The sequence below is a fragment of the Anser anser genome (genome assembly GCF_964211835.1).
Source record: "Anser anser genome assembly, chromosome: 3".
Taxonomy (NCBI): domain Eukaryota; kingdom Metazoa; phylum Chordata; class Aves; order Anseriformes; family Anatidae; genus Anser; species Anser anser.
This window is the reverse complement of record NC_139722.1, coordinates 51,225,025-51,238,152: the sequence shown is the minus strand read 5'-3', so window position 1 is coordinate 51,238,152 and position 13,128 is coordinate 51,225,025. Positions and strand designations below refer to the sequence as shown.

The window sequence follows — 13,128 nt, the reverse complement described above, 5'->3', positions numbered from 1 at the left end:
TGTCGAGCGGCTTTTTAATAAATTTGGCACCTTCCTGCGTTCCACTGAATAAACTGGAGATGTTAAAAAATAAAAATAAAAAAACAGCTGTCACAAGAGCCCCTGCTTGGCGCAGAGGGGTCGATGGTGCCCAGGCGGGGTTGTGGGGGTGGCGCAGGGGGAGGAAAGGCTGACCTCACTTTCTGAACAGCAAAGTTTGAGTGGGAGGGTCTGGGCACGAAAGGTAAAAAGGGAACGATGTGAACATGTGAAGGAAGCCAGAGCACTGAGCACAGCGTCAGTCTGTATCCTGACAGGGGGAGATAAGGTGGCTGGGGAGCCAGCGGTGCTTTCCTGGAATACAATCTCCGTTTGACACTCTCTGCTTAAGCACTGCCCATCTGTATGTTATTGAGCTGGAGCCTCTGGGGAAAAAGAGGAGCCACAGGCACAGAGAGTGAAAGAGGGAGGCAGCAAAAGCGCTTTTCTTCCCTTCCTTTCTTTATTTTTTTTTCCCTTTTAAATAAGGATCTGGTTAGACTGCCTTGAAGTGCCACATCTGGAAACTGAACACTGAAAGTTAAAATAACTGAGGCACCACTAAGCCAAGGGGGGCTGATTGCAGAAGAGGGTAAACAATTACTAAGACGCTAGAAGACCACTGCTGGATGTGAGGGGAGGAAATGGCTTTGATCTCCGCCTGGCCCCTGGTTTTTCCAATATTATTCTTTTTGAGATGCTTCTCCTCCAGCACAGCCTCGAGCGCGGGAGGCGCCTTTCAGTTTGACATTGAAGGTAGCTCAGCGGTCAGCGTGCACGAAGCCACTGTTATCAGAGGGCAGCAGCAGGCAGTAGCTACTGGAAGCTGGGTGCCTTTTGCTGAGGTACAGTAACTGCGTTCTCTCTCTGGTGTCTGCGCTTTCCTGCTTTCATCTGTCTGTGTTGAAGTTCCCATCTGGTTAACGTTAGCTTAATCATTCGATCCTTAAAGCGATACCGGAGATTTTTTTGCGGGGGGTCTGAGACACTGCATTTGGAGACTAGAGAGATACAGCTCAGGACTTCAAAATGTACACATGCCATGCCTGCTGCAAGCAGACAGCTGCTGTACTCTGCAGTGAGACCAGCTTAGCACGTCTCTGACTTTCCTGCCAACATAACTAAGCAGGCCTGTGCAAACAGACCTATTTTACAAGGGTTAATTGTCACAACACTTTTCTGCTTGCTCCGTGTACTGCATGGGATTTTAACTCACTTAAATTTCCAGAGTCTCTCTTTTGGGGGCAAACACCGTACTCGAGAGTTTTGTGCTTCTGTCTCTGAATGCCATCCACCTCCGAAATTTGAAGTTCTTTCTGGTGATGAGAGCAAGGATAATAAATCAAATGTGTGTTGGAAACTGCCTGCAGAGAAAACACCTGCAGAGATTTTAAGCCTTCCAAAAAGTATGAGGTTGGGATTAGTGACAAATGAAATTAGAGAGATCAGAGAAGTAATTTGACTGTGGAAAATTTTCCTGCAGTCCCTGTATTTGGGGATTGGTTGATACTTCTCATTCTATCGTCTGGAATGAACTATTCAAAAATAAAGCTTGAGAAAACAATAAATTACTCCAGCATACTCTGAGAGGGGGAGACAGTAATGTCTCATGCGTGGGAGATGCAAAGTAGGAGGCAAATTGAGTTACATAAGGTCATGGGAAGAGAAGGAGTAGTTCTTGTAGCATAACATCCAAAAATGAGGTGCGATTAGCACAGACATGTCAGTATGACAATATCAAGATCTCAATCTCTTATACCAGAAGGCTAATCTCCCCCTCCCTCCCATCCCCCCGTACTCCAATTACCAGAACTAATAGCCATGTAAATAAATGTACAAGCCTTTCAGAGGGTCGAGGTTACCGCAGCACTGGCCAGAGCTCATCGCCACGCTGCTGTGCCTCCAAGCAGCTGCACAGCCTCCCAAAATGCCTGCCCACCCTGCGAGGGACTCTCTGAGAAACATGACCTGTGTGAGAAAATTGGAGACTAAACTCTGCTCTGCTCGGTGTAAGGGCTCTCAGGAGCCATCGGGGACTTGGACGGGCTCCATGCTGTGGGATGTACATCCCTTCTCCACCAGGCTGGGATCAGCCCCTGGGAGGCTGTGTTGCCACCTGTTGCTTACAAAATGGAAAGTGCCTGAATGAAAAGCCAGATTTAGGAGCCGAAGGGGTTTTGTAGCTGGATTCCATAGGATAACGGGCATAAGCGATTAATAGCCTTTCTCAATATGATTATGTGGTACATTGTTCCCAAAAGTCATGTTAATAGGCTTTACCTTAGGAAAGTGCTGTGGAATATACTGAACATTATAAAGGAATAACAGTTCCCATCACCCATCCCAGTCTTCCCTAAAGTTTCATTTGTACAGTCTGATCTTACAGGCCTACTAACTGGTGTTCCTTTCAGCAGTTTATTTCAGCCCCTGCAATGGCAACTTTTACACTCTGTTCAGATCCCATGTTACAAATGGATGCTGCTGCCTGCAGTAGTCATGCCAAGGTCCTCGACTGCAGGAAGTTATGGTTTCATGAGGAAGGAGCTCAGGGTCCCTTGCTACCTGCAGATGCATCCCATAATTTCATTTCAGGGCCCACCTCCACAGCAACTTCTTCTGAGGCCCAGTAGGATTCCCTCTAGGGGCAAGGCTGATGGCTCTCTAGCAGTGAGAACCTCCTACCCATCAATCTACGAGTTGGTAACGGCAGCTGGGGAACCTACCCTAAGCCCAGAGATTGACGTGGTGGCCAGAGAACGAATTTGGTAGTCTCTTGCCAGGAAGGAGCATTTTCTCCAGCCGTCAGAGACTTTCCCTCTCCTGAAGCCCACCATCCCTCACCCAGCCCTGGGAACAGGGCTTATCACAGCAGTTCTGAATTAGCCTTCTCCAAACCCAAGTTCTTAACCCACAGCTCACAGCGAACCGCAGTATAAACTCCCTTACACAGCACGGCTTGATTCAGCTCCGTCGTCTAAATATTGACTCAGGCCCATAGCTCTCCCAAGCAGACAGAGGCTGTTAGTCATGTTGAATAGTGCCAAGTTATACAAGGGGGCTGGTTACTGAGGCAGAGCTGGAGAACTACACAGAGCTTTATGGTGGGCTGTGGTGCCACTCAACCGCAAAGCCAAATGTGCTGCTGTAAAGGCAGAGCACAGACCACGGCAGACAAAAAGTATGGTATTTCAGCATGTGGGGCAGGTGATGGACAGAACTGGACCCACACATTATTCTGCTCTTCATATCATCTTTAGAAATCTGTGAGGTCTATAATAGTACTGGTGGGAGTTTGCAAGCTGTAACTGGTGTGATCTTCTTAACTTCTGGTAAGAGTTCATAATTATGAACCTACTGAAGAACATGCAACCCCAGTTAACGTAAACAAGCATTTTAGTGTATATTTTTTAGTCTTCTACTTCTCTTCCTTTTCCATTTTTGGCAATCTTGAACTCAGAGGAAGTTGGAGAAGTGGTTTAAAATATTGAGAATTAATGCTAATATGGAGCTTTCCTGTGCCTTGGATTTGAATGAAAGTCTCTTTATGGCAGAAAAGAGACTGACTACATTTTCAATGCCATGCTAATATACTGTACCCCATCACAAAGTAGACTGTGAGTTTGAGTAGGACCTCAGGCAACATCCAATACCTTGGTGCCCTGGCTGTAAATCAATATGTAACTGGGATCCAGTACACATAATTTAGGCACATAACCTGTGCTTAGGCTTTTTCATTTTGAATGAGGTATTGTATTCAAGTACAAGACCAAATTTCCCATATGATAATGGAGACACCATTTTTTTAAAATCCTATAATTCCTAGTGGTCTTCTCTGGAAGCCCTCAAAGGACCCTCTTCACCTGCAAGGGCTATGTCGGTTCTTACTTCAGGACTGTTTAAATTAACTTGACTAGATTCCACCCAATGAAATGTAATATTACCTGCATAATAAATACTAGTAACTGTCATCATGGAATAATGTATCTAGCTCTGTGCCTCTGTTTCAAGAAGAATGCTTATAGATTGATGAACATTATTCCAAAAAGTATCATGAGAAGGATTAAATTGCTAGGAATTTAAAGATAACTGAGAGATTCTAGAATTCAACCTGCTTATCTCAGAGGAAGATTAAGAAAAAAATTTGAATTAATTGTGTAAGCAACAAATTTTTAATGATAGGCTGGTTCGTCTAATGCATGAAAATGCAATCATATGCAGCAAGTGGAAATTGAAAGTGACTGTGTTCAGACTAAAGGTTAGTTGTAAATTTTAATTTTAAAGGTAATTAAGCAGTGAAGAATTTATCCAGTTGTGTTGGATTGTCTATCAAGAGGCAGAACAAGATGCAAAGCACTCTGTCAAGTACTCACTTTGCCCATGTGCTACTTAGGATGATTAAGTTCCTTGGCTTAGGAACACAATAAGGCAGGGGAGATGTTAGAGTGCTGCAGTCCTAATGTATATGGGGAGAAAATGAGAGGCAGTGAGCCCAAAGTGCCAGATCCAGTTCACCAGTGTAACCCAACTACAATTGGTGGTATTAAGTTAAAGATTGATTTTTCCAAATATGGACAGATTAAAATAATTTACAAGGAAGTTTCATCAGAGGTGGAACACAAAGATTTCAAACTGACAGTCCAACCACAAATGAAAGCAAACTATTGAGTGGCAAACATCTGAAATCTTTGTTTTCAAGTTCCACACATTAGCCTGGATAGGACAGAAGGAAAGGAAAGGAAAGGGGGCAGTGGGACACATCTAGTTTTGTTGAGGCACAGAGACAAGACAGAAAATCAGAGCTAACTTTTGAGAACAATTATATCCCACTGTCAAACACATGCCTTTAAAATAAAAGGCAGGTCATACATTACTGTTTGGATCTGAAGCCTGCCACTGTCAACATTTATGTTTGCAAATTCCACTGACATGATGATTTTAATTATATAGATGCAGATTTTGTTCCCCGGTAGGAGCAAAGCTGCTCATAAACAGTGGAAGAGTACAAAGTCTAAGGTGAGAGTAAACAGTGGGGCAAGACTTCAAATACTGGAGAACAAGGCAAATGTTTCCCTTTGATTCACATTGTGTAGTCACTAACTTTAATGTAAAATGAATGTAAGGTGATATCCAGATGAAGATTCATTTAATTCTGATGTAAATGACTACAGGAGGTTCAAGAAAATAGTGAAGAGAGACCAGTATAGGAGATCAGTTTAGGAAGGATTAATGGAAGAAAGAGAAAACACTGTGGAGACATTTGCCAAGTAAAATAAAAAGATGAACTGAAATTTCCTCTGTGGAAAGAAGGGAAGCAATTAGTGGGAAAGGAGGAAAACTAAAGCAAGAAGATGAAGGAGAGGAAAAAAAATAGAGTAAGAATGAGATAATCTAAAGTCTTAAGGCTAAAGAATATCTGAAGTAGTTGGAACAAGGCAGGAAGCCAATTCCTGTAGTGAAGGAAGGCATGATATTGTTGGATGGATGGAAGAGGAAAACTGTTTCCAGCATCAGTGTTTTTGGCTCAGGAGAAGGGCAGAGAGGCAGAAGAAGAGAAGTCCTTTAAAGGAAATGATTGTCATAGTCGAGGGAAGATATAGCTATCTACCATAAGAGACATAAATAAAGTTAACTGTTGGAGCTTGCACAATAAAATGACATGTTTAACAATCTTTTTTTTTTTCCACCTGCCTTCTACCATAGTTGCTGATCTAAATTTTCAAAAGCTAGAAACGATATTTGAGGTGCTTTCTTTCTGGTTTTCTAAAGCAATAAGCAATAATGAGCCCAGGAACTGTGAAAATCTCACCTCTCTAAAATGGCTTACATTAAATATCTGAAACAGAGTGATCAAAAGTCTTAGCCTCTTGTTAACAAATGCTCAAGCTATCACCAAATTTCCTTCACCCCTTCCCCCATAAGGGCTGGAACAGGAGGTCCTGCAGACTGTTTAGAGAAAGCACAATTTGATCCTTACTTGTGGCATTAATCTCTTCAAAACAAACTAGTTCTAAAAGAAGCAGCAGAAGACCTAAAGCTGAGGTCTGAGCCAAAAAGGGTTTTAGCTTGACAGAAATCTTTGTATTCTTTTGAGCTAATAGGAACTGCATCTACCTTTAAAAAAGCAGATCTTTAAATGAATTCATTTCAGACCCATAGGGTTATGTTAGGTTAACTCCCATAATGGGCACTTTGGATTTCTAACTGCTGTTTTTTTTCTGGTGCAACAAGGTTATGTTCTGAGAAACGTCTATTAGCAGGGAGGAAGTTTTACTGCAGATGTTTGTGATTCCAGCTTAAGTTTCTCATCAAAGCTTTAATGAAAATCAGCTGCTAGGAGGAGAGCCGCCAGACCCCAAACCTTTTAAATCATAGGAAGCACAAGCGAATGGAACCAAAGGACAGGGTAGATGGATAGTGGGAAATGTTCTCCATTTCAAGAAGGTGCATAAAGCACCCACCAGAACAATGCTATTTAAACCCTGCTGTGGCAAGTTCCCACAAAGTTTTGGGCAAGTACCAGCAAAGTGCCCCAAAGCTCTTTCAGAGCTGTGAAAACCAATAAAAGGCATTTCATGCCCACTCTTATTCATGACATGGGAAGGAAGGAAAGAATTAAAAGTCCAGTTTTTCCAAGGGGCGCAAGAATAAGAAGCAATAAAATAATTAGTTTCTGAAGGAGAACATGTCCTGATTTAATCTGATAACAAATATCTACAATTTTAATTGCAGCTCTTAGTGTTCAAAAACTGTTCGCGAGGAAACGGGTCTAGTTTCTGAGTAATATATTATCAGCCACTGGTAATTTACAGTTTGCTTCTGGACTTAGATTTTCGAACACCCAAATATAGACACATTTGATTGTTATATATTTTAATTGGTTCTCTTGAACATTTGGATCTGATCCCAGCTCATTTTCAGACACTGACATGAGCTGGGGATGTTTGGGTTGTGCATCCTAATGCAAGATTCAACAATTGCTGAATAGTACTGTATACAAAGCTGTTAGAGCTCCACAGTTTTTGAAATCTAATTCTTTGTCATTAAATGATCTCAGAGAGGTTTTCCTAACAATCAGTCAGGAGACATACAATGTATACTTGACAATGCAAGCAGATATTGGCTAAACTGCAGTAAATGGGATCTGGTTTGTCATTCCTCTTTAGATTCATTATGCAATTCTTTAGATGTTTTTTTCCTTAAAATAAATACTTCAAAAATAATAGGATTCTTTTTTTTTTTTAAGACAAATCAACAAGAAACAGACAAAAAATCTACATTCAAGAACCACTAAGATACTAAATATGAGCCAAAGAATAACAGAGGCTAGTGAAAAAAAAATTGTAGAAATTACTATTCTGAGTTTACAAGATTCTAAAAAGAACTAAAACATTATATCTTAAGTTCTGACATAAGTAATCCAGAGAGCATGGGAAGAACTGGCACACCTGAATGCTAAATTGAAACACAATTTAATAATTAGTGAATAAAAAGAACCTACCTGCATGGACAACTTGCAATATGATCTGTAAAATATAGCCGCTTTTGCTAAGACTGTAAGGCTCTGACTGATTATTAAACTCTGTCTTCCCAACAAAAATGAATTAGAATGAATTTATTCAGCCTTTCACCATTGGTGTCAGGTGTAAGAAAATGCACAGGGAACCAGTATCTAAACCGGATCATTTCTGGGCTGTGTTTTAACCCTGTTACCACCCTGTGATGCATCTGCCCCAGCATATGGGGCGGGGGGGGCAGAAAGAAAAAGCCAGCAGGGTAAAACACAGCATCACCTTCCCCCCTCCCCAGCTATTATTATTAGGCATATTACTATGCCTACAGTCTTGGGTGCCCTAGGAAAGCTATCACTGAGTGTTGGCAAAAACTGGGGAGCACTAGTGCCTGGCAGAGGTGCTCCTGGGAGAGGTGGGCAGGTGATGAAGGTCCAGACAATGCCTCAGAAGGGATTTGTGCACTTCAGTCACCCATGACCACCTCCCTCAGGTTTACCATAGCAGATTTAACATTGCAGTAGTACAAGTGCAGTAGTACATGTTTTAAGGACCATTTTTATTATTTTATCCCTTCAAAAATTTTGTGCCTATCTGGAAATCTCTCTGAGGCTGCTGTCATTTGACAATTGATTTTGTCCCCTTTATCTGGGGGACTCACGTGAACAAAGCAGGACTCATAAAGCACATTTATGTGAGTGTTTTATGGGGACAGGGCGGACAGTGGTTAATGGGGAAACAAAGCAAAATTATTTATCTATTTTCTTCCAAATCATTTTCCTTGAATAAACTAGGCATTTTGTTTGAAAGAAGAAAATCAAATAACAACATTTCCAGCTGCAGATTTTCTATTTGCAAGAATAAACATCTGTAACAGCAATATTTTTACTTAGGAGCTGTAGTAATAATTACATTAGAGTGGAGGATGGTGTTAATCTCCCATCCTTAGCCAGCCTGCAGGCACCTAAAACATTTTAGCCCTTCCCCTTTTTCAAGAAGAATGCCTTTTAAGCAGAGGCTTTGTCTTTCCCACTGTATATGGAAAAAATGACTACACACTTCTATGGAGAATGCCTAGCTGAGAAATGTTTATGTTGGATCCAACCCCATCTATGTTGCTGAATGGCATTTTGTTTTTCACTCAGACTGGGGAAGGGGTAACAGCCTGGAAACGTTTTCAGCACAGGAAATTTTTAATAGTTAAATACAATTACTTAGTTAAGGTAATAGATAATGTTGTTGCTCTACATAAAGCCATCTGGCTTTCAGCTTTTGCTTGTTTTTTTCAGGAGTCACAGTTGCTCTGTCACAGTTACAACAGAGGCATGCACAAACCCACTCAAGGAACATGAACACAGTGTCAGTGGGCACGGAGAGGATCTCCCTCTGATTTTTGCCTGTTCCCTATTCTCTTCTTTGCTTATTGGTTTGGGCATTACCCGTGGGCAACGACCCATATTGCTTCTCCCTCCAGCTCCAAGCTCCACAATGAAACAGGGAGAAATAGAAGTAACTTTTGTTCTGTATCCCCTCTGCCAACAGGATGCTACCTACAGTCAGAGCAACTGCCTTCAGTCTTGTTAGTTTTAGTTTTTGCCATCACTGAGCTTTTTGTCTAAAACTCTGGGAAGACAGTTTCTGTCAGCACAATAATCTGGTCTTTATTATCATCAAAAATAATATCTACTTTAGAAGCTCATGAGCTGATAACTCTTCAGGTGACACATATATATTCCCAATTGTCAGGGATAAGCCAGCAAGCAAAGTTTTCAAATAGTCAGTTATTAAGTTAGAGACTTGTCCTGTCTTCCTTAAAGAAAACATATTATTTTCTGTAAATTTTGAGGAAATCTAAACTCTTCTATATATATAAATGATGGAGATTTTATAGTCTTTCTTGTTTGGCTTGAAAATCAGACTAAATTCACTTATTAGACGTTTTCTTTAGCAGCTGCAGACTGGCCAGATATGGCGTGCATGTCTGCAGACCAGCCCTTGCACTGTGTTCTCAGGTGGGGACATCTTGAGGACACAGACAAAATGAATGATGCTGAGTTCCATGCAAAAGGGACAAGAGAAAGGACACTAGTAATAGAAAATAAGGCTTCATTTCTTTCATCATTCGCTGAACAGTTCATTTACTGAAAAACATTATGGATTCAAAATTAGTGTCACTGCTTTTTTTTTTTTAATGTTTGAAGATTCAAATTGCTGAGGTTCATAAAAAGACACCACTGCAGTTTTAATGAGAATTTCATATAATTTACCTAAAAAACCCCATTATTAGATTCACTTGCCCAGTGAGGCCTTAATTTTCATTGAACCTATCATATGTTAGAATTTAATTTAAGATATGAGAATATCCAACAATGTTGGGGTTTTACTTTGGCTTTCAGCAAGAAATAATTTGCTTTTACATTTGCAAGCTAAATAAAATGGAAATCTTTTTATTTTGTAATTCACATAATTGCTTTACTTTGTAATCTCGTTAAATGTAATTAGAATTTAGATACCTGTCAAGATAAGTGGATAAAAAAAGATTACCAGCATTATGCCCAAAACTCTTCATCAACTTCTGGTTAATTTCTGATTTGCAGCATCAGTGGAGCACTGGAAGAAATTCTTTCATTGGTAACAATGTCAGAAATTGAAGATAATGCAGGAATTTGCTGTACTACACCAGAGCATTCATTATAAAATCTATCATGAATATTGATTTGGAGACTAAGCTAAAAAATGGGTTCCTCTCAGAAATGTTTTTAATTTTCAAAATAAATTTGAAAGTTCAAAGAACTAATTTGTATGAGGTTTTTGAAATGGCAAATACAATAGACTGGGTTTTTGCATGAAGTTATCTAACAGCTGTAGTGTCCTATTAAAAGGGGCAATTAACTGCTAGGCTATGATGTCACACACCAAATTATTTTCTCCAATAATAATAGTTAGAATGTGACCTTTCTAGTTCAGAATAATTTGATACTGTGGACCAGAGGTAATGAAAGCTTATAGAAATTAAAAATAGTGCCTGGAGGCCTCAGGGGAAGCTGGTGAGCAATCTTGTTTGTTTTTAATTCTCTAGGATTGTAAGGCTTCAAAGCTCAGATAAATTTAGCAAAAGTCAACAGAGAAGAAATAAAATTGCAGAGCAGATGTCTGCTTTTGTCTACACGTTAGAAAGTCATGCAGTGTAGAACAGGATTTCTGTCCATCTCTCTTTACACTGAGTTTAATGATAGAATATGTCTGGCCAATGGGTTTGGCCAATTGGTTGGTTACTAACTTCTGAGAGCCTCATTCTGCAGAGAAAGACCAAGATCCCTCTGAAATGTCACTACACAGGGATTTATAGGTTCAAGCACAAAGACAGTGAAGTGAAGAATACAGAAATTCCTTAAATGTCTTAAAAGCTCTCCTATAAAGTTAATTGCAATTTTTCTTGTGAAATTTTAACACAATTTCTCTTTCTCCCTACTCCATTTGACTAATCCTTTTTATATATCTGGTATGCTCTGGCAGTAAATCCTTGCAGGTCACTCATAAAAGTTGCCCTCAAATACCAGAGTGTGGTCTATCCCTTGCAAAGGATGGAGACAAAAAATGGGAAAGAAAGATGGCACAATGCCAAGCAGTGCCGTCTAAGTAAGCAAATAATTTTGAAGCATGATTGTTTAGTTGGAAACCAAAAACATTCTTTCATTGAAGGATTAAAAAGACTGGAAGTCTTTGTACTGGCAACCGCTTTACATTCACTGCAGGTATTGGAAACAAGTCATCACCATGTAACTGTCTGCCCATGAGGGGATATTCGTTATTCCTAGTAGTTCTGACCAGTTTTCTTAAAATAAGTGACTTGTTTTACTATCGTGGATTACATTGGGTACACAAAGGTTCTTAATTTTGTGAAAACTAGAGCTAATGGAAGTTCTGCAGACCATTTTCTTTCGTTTTACCATCCTGGGATTGACACCAGCTCAAGGAAGCATGAAACTCTGTAATATATTTACCAGTTGTGCATATTGTGCAAAAACAGAAAAGCTTACCTTGATCCAACAAATGAGGTGCACCCGGGAAGAGAATTAAAAAACATCCTGAAACCATGAGTGCAAATAGTAATAATTCATATTATTGAAATATAGCTATTATGTAGTTATTCCATCAGAATACAACAAAGCCCTTTCCAAAGAGGACTGTTGTCATTGTTCCATTTCACAGATGGAAAAAATGAAAGAAAGACTGATGTGAATGATCACACAAGAGATGAGCAGAATAATGTGTATTCCTGGGTCTCAATGTCTTTATGAACATAGTTAGGAACAATGGAGTCCATGCACCAAAACAAGGTGACAAGTTTCTCAACTGTTCGGAGAGAAGCAGTATTTTTGCCTTGTGTTAATTTCAGACTTAATATAATGAAACTATCACTGTGAAGGTATTAGTAGACTAGAGGTGGAGGGCATGTCATGAAGTGGATGAGTGACTAGAACCAGGTGCAGGGAAATGCCAAGCGGGGAAGAGGAATAAGAGGATGAATGGAAATCCGGACCAGAAGGACATCAGCAGAGAACAAGGTAGCAGCAGAAGGGCTGTGGGAACTGATGGGGGCCAAATGGAGATCCACAACCCATCAACGTAATGTTCTGATGTACCATTAATAGAAACAGACCAAGAAAAGTAAAGAGGCCTCCCCCAAGAAGGGCCAATGAGAGACCATCTCATCTGGTTGGCATTTACTGTAAGACTGTTTAAGTGACATTCAAGCCTCATTGCCAACAAGAGAGATACATAATACAGACAGAACTAAAAGGTATCCTATAAATAAAAACTAGAGTGAATGTGTGCTATAAATATAAACTAAGGAGCCATGGATTTAATGAATGTCTCACTATAAATAAACAGACCTACTGGAAAACGCTGTCTGCAGCAAACCCCTCAAAGCTACAAGTAATCACCAAGCTTTTGAGGAAACTTGAAGCTACACAACTCTATCCATAAGAATATTCTTTCTCCTTTTGCAAATTGAAATCTGTCCAAATTTGGGGGACCTGAAAGCTAGAAGAAATTGAGAAACAAATGATTTGTTGCTATATAGATATGAATGTAAAAAAGCCACAGGACAATGAATGATGGTTAGGAGAATACTATAACCGTCATCAAATACTTTTATATAAAGAGCCCAAAGATACCTTCTAGAAATATTTTCTCTGTCCTGCCCTCAAAAATCTGAACAAAATAAAGCAGAGAAAATTTAGAGAAATTTTACCCCAAGTCATACAGTTCACATAGGATTCAATTCCATCATATCCATTGTGTACATGGCCTACACATAGTTACATCAAATTTAGTTGTAAAGATGGATCCTTTCAGCAGGCTAGAGGAGTAACAAAAATGAAAAAGTTTAAATACAGTTATCTGATACTTCGACCATTTTCAGCTACTGAGAGGTAGAGACCATCCTCTCAAGCTTATCCTGTAGAAGCTGTTACAGGAGAAAATTTATCAGTTTTGTTCTACATTTCTTGATTTCACACTGTCAGTTACCTTGTGAACAGTCTAATATTCGTGCGCAGAGCAGAAGGGTGTAAAAGTTGTGAGGAAGAGGAAC

General features: G+C 39.9%; 1 protein-coding gene across 1 annotated transcript in view; it reads left to right on the top strand.

Moving 5' to 3' along the window:
- Positions 1 to 231: 231 nt before the first annotated feature.
- LAMA4 (laminin subunit alpha 4) overlaps positions 232 to 13,128 on the top strand; it is a 98,699-nt gene continuing 85,802 nt past the window's right edge. The window contains exon 1 of the mRNA XM_083829578.1: positions 232 to 863. Within this exon, the coding sequence (XP_083685704.1) occupies positions 663 to 863 (201 nt within the window). The 5' untranslated portion in view covers positions 232 to 662. The remainder of the gene's footprint in view (positions 864 to 13,128) is intronic.